Source organism: Cydia fagiglandana, chromosome 1 (assembly GCF_963556715.1).
Source record: "Cydia fagiglandana chromosome 1, ilCydFagi1.1, whole genome shotgun sequence".
Classification (NCBI taxonomy): Eukaryota; Metazoa; Arthropoda; class Insecta; order Lepidoptera; family Tortricidae; genus Cydia; species Cydia fagiglandana.
Window position 1 is genome coordinate 28775094 of NC_085932.1, and position 15920 is coordinate 28791013.

Below are 15920 nucleotides of genomic sequence, written 5' to 3' on the forward strand. Positions count from 1 at the left end.
AAAGGTAAAGTTGACGAAATATAAAGTAAGCCGATCTTGATCAAACTTGTTTGAGTGACAAAAATGTCAGTTAAGATTTGGTACTTATGAATTCCAGTTCTACTAAAATATTTTTGCTTTTAAAAACTGATGTACAATAAGTCCAAAATTGTCCGGTAAGTTAGGTTTATATTATATTCAAATTATACGCAATTCTTTGTAGCAACTCCGCCAAGTGGACGGAAACAGGTAGTCAGGTACTGGACGGCAACCTGACGCAGTTACCCTACTTGTACTAAAACTTAGACATTTATTATTAGGTACTTATTTCTGTGACTTATATGAAACATGAGCAAATTGATTAATACTTTACGTTAATTATATTTTGAGTCAGAAACAAGCCTAACGTCAAAAACCGAGAAATGCCGAATCACAGACTTAATTGTAATATTATTCCTTTTTGAGTCGTGCCTGCCCAGTCTACAAGTTTAAAATACAACAATTGCGACTATATCAAAGATTATGAGGTTGTATGTATACCCAGTATTTTTGACGGATTTAGTTTTTCTTGCTCGAAGTTGCCTGTCAACTCTGACGTATATTAAATTGTCAATTATTTTGGTGTTTGATAAAATCAATAATTGGCAAAGTGCCGTGGCAGAAAAAGCCATTCTCACTCAAGTGGAAGAATATCATACTTCAATATGTTATGGATGCTAGTAAGATGTAAAAACAACAGTTTAGCGGAATGTCAGTTTACGAAATGGTTTGTACAAATTACAGAGAAATTCATAATAATTTGTTTCTACTAGAAATGTGCCTTCACCAAACGTTTTAGATAAACGGTATTAGGCCTATATTATATAAACGTTCTTGATTTCGGTTGGCCGAAATGGGACTTACGATTTTTCCTCTTTTCACCTCCAAGATGAGGTTGATTGTTAGTGTTAGAAAGCTGTAATTTGGTATGGATATACAATCAACCCGACAAGGTGGTAAATAAAATCTTTAATCTCTAAAAAATATATCTAAGGTAGAAGCTTTATAACTTCTACATTACCTATACTAGCCCAGAGGACTTTAATAAAAGTCCAAACTCCAAGGTCCCAGAGCTCCCAGACATTACCTTCTTATTTCCTAGTCAATAAAATGTACATATGGGATAAATTAGTATTAGTATCCAAACTTAAAACCACCTAGGGATGTGTCGTACGGTGCTCTGAACACCGTAGTCTTGACTTCGTGCTTGGCCAATTATTTTTGAACAAATCTCTTCTCAGAAATTAGAAGATTTGGTCAATGTTCAGTACTTTGAAGGCCATTTTCTCCTAACAGGTTGAGTTTGGGTAGCTACAAAAAAAATGTGTCCGTTATTTTAGACTACTCTATAACATATATCAAAATAAATCACATCGGAGTCGGACAGTTGGGTACCCTTCCTTGTAAGTGCACTTAGAAAAGAACAACAAATAGAAAACTATGCAAAAAGAAAGAGAGAGAAGCGTGTCGTATTTATAAATGATAACAGTACAGTAGGGCTATGATGGTCGACTGGATAAATGATATGGCTGTATAAATGATGATAAAACTGACATTTTATCCAGTTTTTATTGATTTGTCGTCTTTTCCACTTTTGACAGCGATAGTCGTTAAATGATTAACTGCATAACATGGTCGTTGGATAATATGTCATTTGTCTACATTTCCAACTTAAACTTAGTGGATAAGTGGATAAGTTAAATGATATAAATGCCACTTGTCTAGATTTATACAGTTTTATAACACTCATACCGTTTTGTCCACTTAGACAACAATACACGGTAAATGGCTACGATTGTTGGATAATTAGACATATAGTCGATTTTTGACGGCTAGCCTTTGATTAATTTGTCGTAGTGCTCACTGGGTCACGATAAGCGCCGTTAAGAAGCTGTGATTATTCTTAACTTAATTGATTCATTTGTGTTACGAAAATTAACTATGTAAATTGTATTGTTTGTATTTTATTGTACTTAAATCGTACACATATAAGTCTATAGCATTCGCTAACACACTTTCATGCATCTAACTTAATTAGAAATGGCTTAACTGTGGTAACACAATGGAATCAATTAACTTTGGACTAATTACAGGTGCTTAACTATGTACAACTTGTTTGCACTTCACTCATAAGTCATAAATGTTCTTGTGGTATATAAGTGGTAAAAAATGCAATTTCTTGAAGTTAAAATATCAGTAGGTAAGTATCTGTTTTTTTTTCTTAAATTTGAATTTACATATAACATTATCAATACGTACATTATTTCTACGGATGGCAAGATAATAATATCATTTCTTCTTGGCAGCTGCTGCTATCGAAGAAAAATAGCATAAATAGATAACTCCAACGACGGGCCATTAAGGACTACATGCAATCCATTTGATATGCCCAGAGAGGAGTTTCGGCACATATATAGAGTGCGCAAAGAATTGGCACTCTATTTGTGTGCCAAACTCGACGCTGACCTCAAGCCTCAACATGGCGATGGATTGCCGGCACATTTTAAAGTAAAGATACTCGTATTATGTTGCACTATTCCTCAAATCATTCTTATCACCTTATCTAATAACGACATACCAACTTACAACTCTTTGTTTTAGGTTCTAACATCACTATCACTGCATCTACTGGCTGACGGTAGTTACTAAAGAGGAACTGGACAAGACCATGGAGAAGAAGTAGGAATAGTTGAAGTTGAAGAAGTTAGAGAAGTTGAAGTTGAAGAAGTTGGAGAAGTCGAAGTTGAAAAACTTGAAGAAGTTGGAGAATTTGAAGTTGAAGAAGTTAAATAAGTTGGAGAATTTGAAGTTGAAGAAGTTAAATAAGTTGGAAAAGTTTAAGTTGAAGAAGTTGAAGTTCAACAAGATGAAGATGTTGGAGAAGTTGAAGAAGGTTAGGAAGATAAAGTTGGAGAAGTTAAAAGTTGCTTTTTATTTATTCTCCATACAAACTTCCACCCCCATGTCATCTCTTTTTCACCCTTATGGTATGGCTTAGGTATGGCTAATAAAATTGGTCACAAATACATAAACATTCTTTATCTCTTACGAACTTTTAAATGATAAAAGGCAAGTCCCATTTCAAGAAATTATTGAACCCCTATACAAATTTCCACCCTTTGTTTACACCCCTAAGGGATGATTTCGGGGATAAAAACTATTCTCTATCCTTCCTCACAACTCAAACTATCACCATACCAAATTTCATTTAAATCGGTTCAGCGGTTATTGATTGCCCATACAAACTTCCATTCCCACTTTTCGCCCCCTTAAGGGGTGAGTTCTGAGATAAAAAGTATCCGATGTTCTTCCCCGGGAGTCAAACTACCCCTATACCAAATTTCAACTAAATCGGTTCAGCGGTTTAAGCGTGAAGAGGTAACAGACAGACAGACAGACAGACACACTTTCGCATTTATAATATACTAGCTTTTGCCCGCGACTTCGTCTGCGTGGAATTAGTGACAGCAGCTAAAGTAGGTATAGCGCCTGGATAATGCTAATAGCAGTTATTTAATTCGCGCATTGCTTACTTCAATTAATAGATAATTCATTAACTCTTTCAATTCCACCCCCCTTTGATTTTTTCCTTCCTTCCTTTGATAATTTCCGACATAAAAACTATCCTAATATATATCCTTCCCCGGGAGTCAAACTATCTCTATACCAAATTTACTAAATCGATTCAGCGGCTTAAGCGTGAAGAGGTAACAGACAGACTGACACACACACTTTCGCCTTTATAATACTAGCTTTTGCCCGCGACTTCGTCAGCGTGGAATTATTAATTTAGGTACGTAGCTATTAAATATTTTATTCAACCTGCGTTTTGTTGATTCCCCATACAAACTTCAACCCCCCTTTTCACCCCCTTAAAGGGTGATTTCTTGAATGAAAACTACCCTTTGTCCTTCCCCGGGACTCAAACTATCTTACTTACTTACTTACTCCTCTGGCGCCGCGACCCAAAGTGTGTCTTGACCTCCAACACGACTGCTCGCCACTGATCCCGGTCCTGTGCCGTGTCTCGCCAGTTCTCAACCCGGAGCTCGCGCAGATCAGCGTCCACCACATCCGACCATCGATACCTAGGTCGACCAACCGGGCGGCGTCCTATCGGTTTTCCCTCAAACGCTCTCTTCACCGCCCGATCACCTTCCATTCGCTGAAGATGGCCGAGCCACCGAAGCCTTACCAAACTATCTCCATACCAAAATTCGACTAAATTCTGCACCAGCGCCGGTCCTGCACCGCGCGGGCGGGACAGTTCCTATTGACAATGTTTGTTGTGCAGTTGTTGTTAAGTCCCCATACAAAATTCCACCCCTTTAAGGCATGAAATGGTAGGCCCGTATATTTACATGTTTATGCAAGTAACTGACGGTCTTTCCACCGCTATACATATACAACCGGCTGACCGTTTTTAGGGTTCCGTACCCAAAGGGTAAAACGGGACCCTATTACTAAGACCCTGCTGTCCGTCCGTCCGTCCGTCCGTCTGTCACCAGCCTGTATCTCACGAACCGTGACAGCTAGACAATTGAAATTTTCACAGATGATGTATTTCTGTTGCCGCTATAACAACAAATACTAAAAACAGAATAAAATAAAGATTTAAGTGAGGGGCTCCCATAAACGTGATTTTTGACCGAAGTTAAGCAACGTCGGGCGGGGTCAGTACTTGGATGGGTGACCGTTTTTTTTTGCATTATGGTACGGATCCCTTCGTGCGCGAGTCCGACTCGCACTTGCCCGGTTTTTTTTATTTATAATGGCATCTAAACTATCATCTGGCAAAGTATCAGGAGGCGATGATTGAAAACAAAAATTACAATTTCATGTGATCAACTGACGGTCTTTCCACAGCGATACAACCGGCTGACAATTTTTTAATTCACGATAACATCTAAGAAACTATCATCTCAGTCAAATGACTGACGATATTTGCTTCTGCCGCAACATATAGGGCTAGTATAAGGTGACGCTTACGGGAAAGGGGCTGTGACCCTCGCTCTGGTTCATTCCTTGTCCAACAAATATCACTGGCCATTTAGCGAGGTAATGCCGCCAGTATTTTTGGCACATTACGTCCGGGGTATAATCAGAGTGGGGGGTAATATTGTATTTGTTAAGTCATTTAGTTTTACTTATTACTAGAAGAGGTACAGTCATCAGCAATAGTATCTTACACAACTAGGGCCGCAAAAATATGTGACACGTTCTTATTTGGAGCGCAATAAGAGCGCGTCATATATTTTTGCGGTCCTAGTTGTGTAAGATACTATTGCTGATGACTGTACATATTATTCGCTGGGTCGGAGAACCACGAATCGATCACAACGCGCACCGTGGCTCAAAAAGAAACTTTCGGCAGACCAACTGTCACTTTTTACTAGCGAGGTTTACCTACGTATCTGTGTATTTAAAGTAATAATAATAAATAAAGCACCAGGACCAGCTTCCATTATTAACTTTAATGCTGACTCTCCCTTCAATTCCAACATGTAACGGCAAAGGATTACACCTAATTTTCTTTGCAGGTGCATACATTTCTTCAAAGTAGGTATTTCCCTTTTGAGTTATTTTCTTTGGCGAACTGTCTGGCACTAGGTCTGCCCAATTGCTGCTCTTTACTGGTTTTTGGGAAGTTTTCTTAGTAGTAGATGTAGTATATCAGAGCCGCGATATGTTTACTGCTAACGTACACACAATCACATTTTCCACTCGTAATATAACGACTAGAATCAATCTGTAAAAAATAAATTATTTCTTTACTTTCTATTACATTAATGGATCATAATATTATGTATGTACTACGTCAAAGATTGAAAAAACAGAAAAAACAGCTTACATTCAAGGACTTTTGTCACTGAAGTTTGACGAATTAGGTACATGAGCTTCAATGGTGTGGCTCTTATGAATCTTATGATCTTCACATTTGATTTCTTTTAGGTACATCTTGCACATGTTAAGCCAAAACTTATTATTATCCTTTTGGAAAAACACGAAAAGTCTGCATTATTAACGACACTACAGTCATATCTAATACCTTTAAACGAGCAATTCTTGGATATTTATTTATTTATATGTAAGTATATATATTTCGGGGATCTCGGAAACGGCTCTAACGATTTCGATGAAATTTGTTATATGGGGGTTTTCGGGGGCGAAAAATTGATCTAGCTAGGTTTTTATATGTTTTCCGAGCATAGCTCGGTCTCCCAGATATTAGTTACCTACTTATATGAAATGCGTTATTCGATTTTTATTTCTTTACTTCTCGTAAAGTCGGCCATGAGGAAGTCCGTGTGAGTTTACTACCTGAAATTTATTGATTGTGCCATTTATGCCATTTTAGAGGGGAAATGTTAGATTTACCTGTTCGAATAGAATGTAAATTACAATATCTCATTGAAATTATTTGTTCTCTTCGTTGACAGCCAGCCATGTGACATTTCAAAGTCCGCTGTCATATCGCACCCAGCGAATAGGTTATGTTTTATTTTCAAATTAAACGATTTCTTTTTCTAAACTGCAACATTCCTAACTGTATGTACATCGGTAGACCTTATTTCAAAAGGCATAAAGTCCACCGTGGGTGATTGTACAATTCGGCCGTGCTTATAATAAGAGCAGTAGAGTCAGACCAAGAAAAGTCTGAAGCGGATTTGATAGCCCACGCAGTGCAAGTGTTATTTTAAACGTCAAAATTCTATGAAATTATGATTATGACGTATAAATAACACTTGCACTGCGTGGGCTATCAAATCCGCTGCAGACTTTTCTTGGTCCGACTCTAACTCATTTTGAAGTGTCATTCAATTGGATACTTTGTACTTGTACAATATGTTCTACAACTGAAAGAGATTTCAAAATGAGTTACTGCTCTTTTAATAAGCACGGCAGAATTATTTATTTGATTTTGACAGATCACCGTATTTTAGGTTAATAAGGTCGACTACTGTCCTTAAAATTTTGTATGACATTACAAGCAAATAACAGCAATCGTGAATTAAGTATTGTAGCCGAGTCTACTTTAGTCCGATAATGTAAACGCTTATTTCAAAGACTATGAATTCTAAGTACTAGAAATAAAGTAGATTTTGCGACATGACATGATAAAGACGGTTAAATTTGAGGCGATGGAATAAAAGATTCACTTTTAAAAAAAACCTTATATAAACTCAATTAGAATCTATATTCCAAAATCTTAAACCATCCAATAACTTTTAACTATCAATGCCACATGTGCATAAGTGGTGTGTGCGGCATGTCATTTAGCCAACTATTCATTAAAATACGCTTTAAGTAAACTTGTTTAGAATTGATTTTTCAAAAGCTCAAACTATAGATAAATTTAACTGTCAATGACATATCTAGATAAACGGTAGAATGTGGTTTAACCACCTTTTCTTTAAAATACACCTTAAGTCATCGAGTATAAATATGATTTTTCAAAACCTCACAACATGTCACGCTATCATTAGTCACATATACGTTATCCTCGCGAACTATTAATTAAAATACGCTTTATGTAAACTTGTGCAGAATTGATTTTTCAAAAGCTCAAATCATGGATAAGTTTTAACTCTCAATGACATATGTGGATAAGTGGTAGAATGTGATTTAACCATCTTTTCTTTAATATACACCTTAAGTCATCGAGTTTAAAATTGATTTTTATAAACCTCAAAACATATCACGCTATCATTAGCCACTTATACGTTATCCTCGCGACTTTTTACCGAATTATATCATTTATCAGATAGTCGTCATATCATGCATTAAGTGATTAATGATACGGTGACATAACCATCATAGCCCTCCAGATTTCATTTTGACTATTACTTTATCACACGGCTACATAAATAGTAGGTTGAAAAAATAATTATCATTTTTTCTGTCTTAAAAAACCAATTTTAATCGATTAAGAATTCGGCATTGAAAATCGTAGGGTACAACACTATATCTTACTTTTGACAGACGAATGAGAAATCAACCTTGAACGCGACTCGACAAGTTTGGATTGTTTTATTTTCATTGCTGGTTTTCAATGCTTGCCAAGTCTGGCGCGTCAAATTAAAGCCGCAATGGAAAAGTAGCATTAGACACAGAGTCGCCTGCTACTGTTTATATGAAATTAATACTGAGCATCAAAATAAATTGTTTTTTAAATAATAACAGATATTTTAGGGCAAATAGTACTTACCAATGAAAGGAAATGTCGTGATTAATAGATCCTACATTTTTGGTGGTGTTTGAACAGTTTATTATCGAGCAAGGGGCCATTTTGTTATCACATCCGAACGTCACACACGGAAAGCGGTCGAGAGCGGACTGAGCATCGCGGCGAGCAACGACGATTTATAATCGTCGTTTCGGCACGCGAGGTACATACACTTTTTCCGTCTACTCGATATAGGTCTGTGGTGTAAACCGCCTATAAAGTGAGCCGATCTCTCGAACAAGTTTGAACGAGATCGGCTCACTTTATATTTTGTCAACGACTACTGTAACAACCGAAACTTATGAGGTTTAATCATCACACCGAGTATCAAAAATCCATCCCGTACAACAGAATCCCTAATCTATTTTCTAGTAATAAAAATATTATAAGTATAGTTTGTAGCTTTCTAATAGACCCCGACGGCTAATCCTTTGTCTGTTATTAAGTAAAACCGCTAGTGCCACGTGCATAAAAAATCGTTCGTTCACTTTACCCAGGTAATTAAATTACAACTCCTATAGAAATTGCACTAAGATACAAAATGAACTATGTGATGTGGTCGCGGTGTGGCGGTATGTCGATGTGTGTGGTCCGTTCAACTCGCCGGCACTCAGTACTACGGTTACTGAATGCCGGCGAGTCGAGCGCTACAGAACCAGTCTAAAATGTGTCATCGAGATGCATAACAAAGGCGCGTTATATATCAGAATCAGGCGTGGCTCACTCCGCGGTTTCGTCGCTTTGCTACAGGTAGCTAAAAGTACATCCGTTCCGCCCCAATTTTGGGGAAAGCCATAAGTCACGCGTGGCGCTGTCGCCACCTAGCGGCCATATCTGTGCTGATCGTAACAGACGCGTTTTGTTAAATAGTGAGTCTTCTGTACCTAGTACTATTATTTATTCTGTGACGATACATTGTAGATACAAATGGCGCATCGACCTGTCGAAGACGGAGCGCTACTGGTCGGGCTGGTTCCAGGGGCTGTCGGCGCGCTTCCTGTCCGTGCGAGCCCCGCGGCTGCTGCTGCTCGCCTCCATCGAGGGGCTGGACCGGGAGCTCACCATCGGACAGATGCAAGGTGAGACATTACATCGACCTGTCGCAGACGGAGCGCTACTGGTCGGGCTGGTTCCAGGGGCTGTCGGCGCGCTTCCTGTCCGTGCGAGCCCCGCGGCTGCTGCTGCTCGCCTCCATCGAGGGGCTGGACCGGGAGCTCACCATCGGACAGATGCAAGGTGAGACATTACATCGACCTGTCGCAGACGGAGCGCTACTGGTCGGGCTGGTTCCAGGGGCTGTCGGCGCGCTTCCTGTCCGTGCGAGCCCCGCGGCTGCTGCTGCTCGCCTCCATCGAGGGGCTGGACCGGGAGCTCACCATCGGACAGATGCAAGGTATTTTTTTATATGAATAAATTTTCGATCACTTCCCTTTTTAATTACCGAGGGTCCAATATCGAGGGTCCGAGGGTAGAATGACCGCCTACGCCTGATCAAATCGTTTTTTGAAATGGTTCTAGTTCGAATTTTCAACTTAATTCTTCCCGAATTTGTATTCAATAAAATAATTATTAAAATCAAAGGTTAGGCGAGTTTTCAAATGTATATTTATTTCAGGCAAGTTCCAGATGCAAGTGTTGACACGGTGCGGGCACGCGGTGCACGAAGACACTCCCGGAGAGGTGTGTATGAGTGCTTATTGCAGTCAGTTTTTGATTGTTTTATTTTTTCTTGAAATTAATCGTCATGACGAGTCCAAGAAAAAATAAACAGGTCAAATGGGGACTGGGGACTAGCAAATGCTTGCCAGTGCAAATATAGTTGGTCAAGCAGATCTTGTCAGTAGAATAAGGCGGTTAATTTGAAAAATGTAGGCGCAAAGGCATATCGCCTCTTAGAAAATTTGTATTTCGCGCCTTTTTCTACTGACAAGATTTGCTTGACCATCTATATAAAGTTTTTCGAGGACCAGCGACAACTACACGCAAAGCGAAGCGAAGGACAAAGTTTTGTGTTATTAGTATTTCTATATCATATTGTAAGATCTGTTTCCGTTGCAGGTGGCGCGCGTGATCGCCGCGTTCCTGCTGCGGCACCGCGTCACGGAGCCCACGGAGGCCGGCGAGGACATGCACCTCACCTCCACGCCGGGCTGCTAGGGTCACACCGAGCCACGCGAGCCTACACGTGGGGATCTTATGCTCACTCCGTTCTAGATATTTAAATTATTTCATTTAATATAATAATAAAAAAAATAGTATCATTGGGTAAACTATTCTGTGGATTCCTAAAATCTGTTAGAATTTATAAAAAAATTGCCGAGTTGAATATTTTTGGGGCCAATTCGATTGCAAGTACGAAATGTCACCGTTAGAAAAGGTTTAAATAACCATAAAAAAAATTGAATAACTTAAACCACCTCCAGATTAATTTTCTACATATCAATCCTCTTTAGTCCAACGTAAAAGCACTCCGGAGTATAAAATAATCATAACCCTAATTCATGATTGTAATGAAGTATTTACTAGCGCAGTCAGCTGTCATCCTTTGAAGGATTATCAACCATTCATACAAGCAACGGTTTACACGGTTTGGTGCAATCGGTCCTTAAACCGGGTTATCCGTAGATGGTCTAGAACGAAAAATGACTAGTGTGTTGTTTTGCCTAAATCGCGATTAGTCTACATCGCAAACGGTCTAGAACGCAAAATGACCGTTTTATTGTTTCCGTTTTATCTTAACTTCATAGCGACTGTTTGGCCTTTGGGCCAAAGGCTTTGGCCATTTGAAGATACCTAACGAACGAATTTCTGGGCGAGCTCGCTCCATCGTAGGCCACGTCTACGCCTCGGCAGGTCTGTGGCCATGAGTAAGCCCATTCATAATAATAAAAAAAAAAAGCCTAACCTACCTATATAAAATGTGGTGATATAAAAATTGGGTTTTATTGTGTTGTTTTGCCTAAATCGCAATTAGTCTACATCGCAAACGATCTAGAATGCAAAATGCCAATGCAAATGTCATTTTGCGTTCTAGACCATCTGCGAATAACCCCTTAAACCAATAGCTGCAATGCGTACCAAGTAATTTAATTATTAAATTACATTACGGTGCTATAATAAGCACTGCGTACGATACACATGCGAATTAATTCACAACTCGTTGCGCATTTCCTATTTTATCGTAAATAACTTTTAATACACAAGCAACTGACCCAATCGTCTTCAGCTATCAATACGCCTTTTGATAGGAATTGCGTCTATAAATCATTACCTAGAGTTTAAAGGCCGAATAGTGAATTATTAATTGATAAGTCTGATCGACTTAAGAAAAAGTCTCATTTAATTAAAGTTATTTAACTAAATCTTACGTAAGTAACGTAAATAGGTAGGGGTATTGCTTCAAATACCTAACTGTAATTTTTGCGTAAATAATCCATTCTTGCGCAAGTCATACGAAAACAAAAGGGAATTATTAGTTCTTTTTACATACAACAACACAAGTAGGTATAATCAGTCACAAACTTAATACATAAATCGACAAAGAAAATTATTTAAGATAGAAATCTGAATTTTATTCTGTACATAAATTGAATTTCTCGCATATCACTAATTAATTTATTGCAAGTACTTAAAGTATATATTTATTTTGATTTATTGGTCCACGACGTAGCGTCCAAAAGAAATTCATAGTATTTATTGAGATTTCTAAACATTAAGCTATCTGTGAAATACTTTAGAAGAATAAATAAGTTATCCTCATATAAGTAACCAGGAAATTAAATATATGTAATGAATCGATATTTATCTCATTTTTATTTTCATGTTATTTCTCATCACTCATCATCATCATCGCTTGCACTTGTCCCATTCACTCGTTGTCGGCGCAGCAGGCCTATTTCTTCCATAGGTACCTATTTTACCGTTTAGTTTATATTTCATCGATGTAATAATTACGCAAAATACCCAATAAATGAAGGTTGTAAATATCAAAGTATTGTATTATTTTACCCGAAATAAAAAAGAATCAATTTTCAATCATTTATTTAAATAGTTAATGAGTTGAAGTACAATAACAAAGCAAACATCCTGCAAGTAAGACACAGCAGCGAAACGGACACAATATCAATCAAAGTAAGGACCTTAAGCACGGAGCATTTTGTATATTGACTCGCCTGTCCCTATCTCTATCGCACGCGCCTAATTAGAAAGGGTTAATAGTAGCCAAAGTTCTTGGACTAGCTCGACACTGATATGACCTGTAAGGGTTCCCACACATACCTATGTCGACGCGGAATCGGCTAAATCCGACACCTGCCGACGCATCGACGGCTTTTTCGCTCTTATTGCGCAGATAGCTTTAATATAATAGAAAGCTTTATGTCCAGCTTTTTCCTATGTGCTTTGTGCCGAATGCGCGTCGATATATCTGGGAAGACTCTTAGGCTATGATAAACCAAAACCACCTTACACCTTCGCTGCTGTTTCTTAAACTGCTGAAGTAGGTTGATATAACAAAGCAAAATAATTATAACATTGTGCTATTTGAAGTCCTAAAGATATTAAATTAACAATATAAAATATTATTTATTTTGTACACTTATTCGACTGACTAGTAAAAACTGTTTATTATAAATATTCGCTAATATTTAAGCCACAAATTTTATAATTTACTAAAACCTAATTTATTTAAATTTTAAATCATGGCCAAGGCAAGGAATTTTGACTAAATTCTAAAAAGCGTAGGTATATTTTGAGACTGAAACTTAATTCTAAATGAAGTGAAAAATACTGCCTAATTGGAGTGAAAATCCATACTCATTAACTGTATCTTTGTGAAGTAGTAGAACAGTAGGCAATCAAAATCTGAATAGGTGATGGATCCACACGGAACGAGTTGCCTCGCGAGGAAATTGCCGCGCGAAGCAGCTCGGTCGGTGGAGACGTGCTTACGCCGACGCAATGCGGCCGAGGCATGTCTACACGGACTGAGCTGCTTCGCGCGGCAGTTTCCTCGCGAGGCGGCTTGTTCTGCGTGGACCCGCCGATTTATTGGCGAATGAATTATTACAATTGGAGAGAAGTGCAGACATCTATTTTGTCAGGGCCTAGGTAAGTTTATAGGTAGGTAACAATTTTAATCAATTTTGAGTAGATTTATGAAGAATAAATGAAAATGATCTACTCTGCCCTCCTAAACGTCACTTGCACCATTCCACTAATCCGGGTTTAACCGGTTAAACTGTACAATTTGGTTATCAGTACAATTTGACACTAGGTTAACGGTTTAACTGCTTAACCCTGTGTTAGTCGGATGGTGCAAGTGGCCCTAAGTCGAATAGCGCGCGAAAACAAATGATTTTGAAAATCTGATTCTCAGTAATAGAAACCTAAGTGTAAGTTAACAATGAATTTTCTTTTGAGATAGCGCTCTTTGACTTAGCAGTGCAGTACTGGGGCATTCCATGAAATCGTCTACCGTTTGTCCCGTACAAACGCGAATTTTCTGAAGATTTGCAGGTATAAGAGTTTCTTTTTTATGACAAATAGTCAAAAATATGCACAGAAAAATAATCGATTGCTTTAAATGCCAAAAAAAAAGTCGCAACACAGGAAATAAAATGCGTTTGTACGGGACAGCCCGTGGAATGCTCCTACTGTAAATGGCAATTTAATAGCTTTATCTGCACCGCATATGTATACATAAACTTACAAATATTTTTTTTGAGTACATATTGAAACTTGATTAATTTGCCACTCCAAACCGGAGTTATACTCCATTGTTAAGTCATAATTTATAAACGAGTATAAATTATTTAAAACCATGAATAAATAATCACTAAAATAAATCTCACTGTTAAAAACAACCACTTATTTGTTAATTGATTACAAAATGTATTATTACACGACCCCTTGAGATAAAGAATATTTTTTTTTTTATTTACAACAAGAAGTAGTAAAGTATTTTACAGAGAAATCATAAATGCCTTTATTTTTATATTTACGTGTTTTTTTAACAATTTACTATTAATATTTTGAAGTGTCAAAAACTCCCTAAAAAGGGTGAATTTAAGCAGACCCCTAAGAATAAAAATAATATGCTATACACGGACCAAATAACCGGTTTATTTTTCAGTTTTTTTTTGCGTTAACGTTTGACTTTTTTGTTTATCTATATTTCTATAAGATTCAGATATATATTTCGTTAAGTTTAGAAGAAATGCCGTTCTACAGTTATTAAGTTTGTGTATACCATATCTTCTATACGAATGTATATTTCGTTTTTATAGCATTAGAAAAAGACTACGCGAGCTTGACGTGTATATTAAGAGCCCTTCAACGTGCACACAAGCGCCACTACTAAATTATAGTGATTATTTAAATTTCACGAAAGATATTTAAAAAAGGAGGCCGCCACGGACTGTATTGTGTATTTAAGTACCTTTTGAATACATCAAACTAGTTTTTATGTTGCTGGATTTGTCAATCTATGCGTCCAAAGTAAAAACGGCCGTTTTTGTTTTGAGTTCCTAGATCGACGAATCCAGCAACATAAAAACTAGTTTGATGTATTCAAAAGATACTTAAATACACAATACAGTCCGTAGCGGCCCCCATTTTTAAATACCTGTCGTTAAATTTAAATAATCACGATTATTTAGCAGTGGCGCTAGTGTGCACGTTGAAGGGCTCTTAATTGAAAAAAATCTTTTAAAAAATCAGTAAAGAATACTAATAAGAGCAAAATATGTAAAATATGTAAAATAATATGTACCTATATGATTCATAAGTTATATATTTGTCGTGACTTATTTTTCATTCAAGTGTTTTCCAATAAAAGAACCCGTCAAGATTGTTTACCTTTTTACTAATGCTAAAAAAAACGAACTATACCTAGTAGTTATAATTTATAATAATTACGTTGTTATTACTTGAGATCTATTTGTCGACCAAATATTCTAGGAGCTTTAAAGGCATATGGCATGAATTGAGCTAAATTGGCTATTATTAAACGGAGCTCTTCATTTCTTGCTTGACGCAGGTCTTGAACGCCTCCCAGCCCTCGTTCTTGGCATAAGACTGAAAAAAAAAACAAGACATAATTTCCCAATCACATAGGTAAATGCCATTATGCAGTTTTTTTTAAAACACGTCGGTAGATATGAAGCATAAATTGCCCCCTTGATGTTTAGCGTTTACCGTAGCTTTTAGAAGCCTATAATTCCCAAGATGTCCCTTGTGTTATGCAGATACTTTAAGAATCCCCCTACACTCGTTTTGCAGATTTTGAAGAACCCCATACTGTAGTCTCTCAAGTAAAGTTCGGCACGTAGTTCATTCCGTAGCCGAAGCGCTACATCAGGAAACTAATTGCATAATGTTTAATGAAAAGTAAAATATCCCTTTTGACTACCTATTCGGCTACGAAAAACAGGTAAGTACCTTTTTTTTCTTTTTTTTGCGTTAACATTTGACTTTGACGAAAAACATACCTACGAACTGTACGCATACAGTTATCATTGTGAAAATCAAATGTAGGTATAGTGTTTATCGTTTATCTATTTGACCCATCCACGTACCTTCGCCCACACTGTTAATGTTAACTATACATCAGTAGACCTTAAGCTTTTTGTTTTGTAATAAGGTCCACCGATGTATAGTTAGGAGTGTTGCTGTT

General features: G+C 37.4%; 2 protein-coding genes and 1 long non-coding RNA gene across 4 annotated transcripts in view; 1 reads left to right on the forward strand and 2 right to left on the reverse strand.

The window, feature by feature from the left end:
- The window catches only part of LOC134668848 (protein phosphatase methylesterase 1), a 34179-nt gene extending 21970 nt beyond the window's left edge, over positions 1-12209 (forward strand). Inside the window, exons 8-10 of one of the 2 annotated variants that reach the window (XR_010098835.1) lie at positions 9167-9638; positions 9861-9925; positions 10304-12209. Coding sequence is in view for 1 of the 2 variants with exons in the window: in XM_063526326.1 (XP_063382396.1) it covers positions 9167-9324; positions 9861-9925; positions 10304-10402 (322 nt within the window). In the remaining variant the exon portion in view is untranslated. The remainder of the gene's footprint in view (positions 1-9166; positions 9639-9860; positions 9926-10303) is intronic. The other variant, XM_063526326.1, reaches the window with a different exon arrangement.
- LOC134669561 (uncharacterized) overlaps positions 1-15920 on the reverse strand; it is a 475395-nt gene that overhangs the window by 100743 nt on the left and 358732 nt on the right. The gene's annotated exons all lie outside the window — the stretch shown is intronic.
- LOC134668860 (calcium uptake protein 3, mitochondrial) overlaps positions 12272-15920 on the reverse strand; it is a 111519-nt gene continuing 107870 nt past the window's right edge. Inside the window, exon 13 of the mRNA XM_063526338.1 lies at positions 12272-15322. Coding sequence (XP_063382408.1) covers positions 15251-15322 — 72 coding nt within the window. The 3' untranslated portion in view covers positions 12272-15250. The remainder of the gene's footprint in view (positions 15323-15920) is intronic.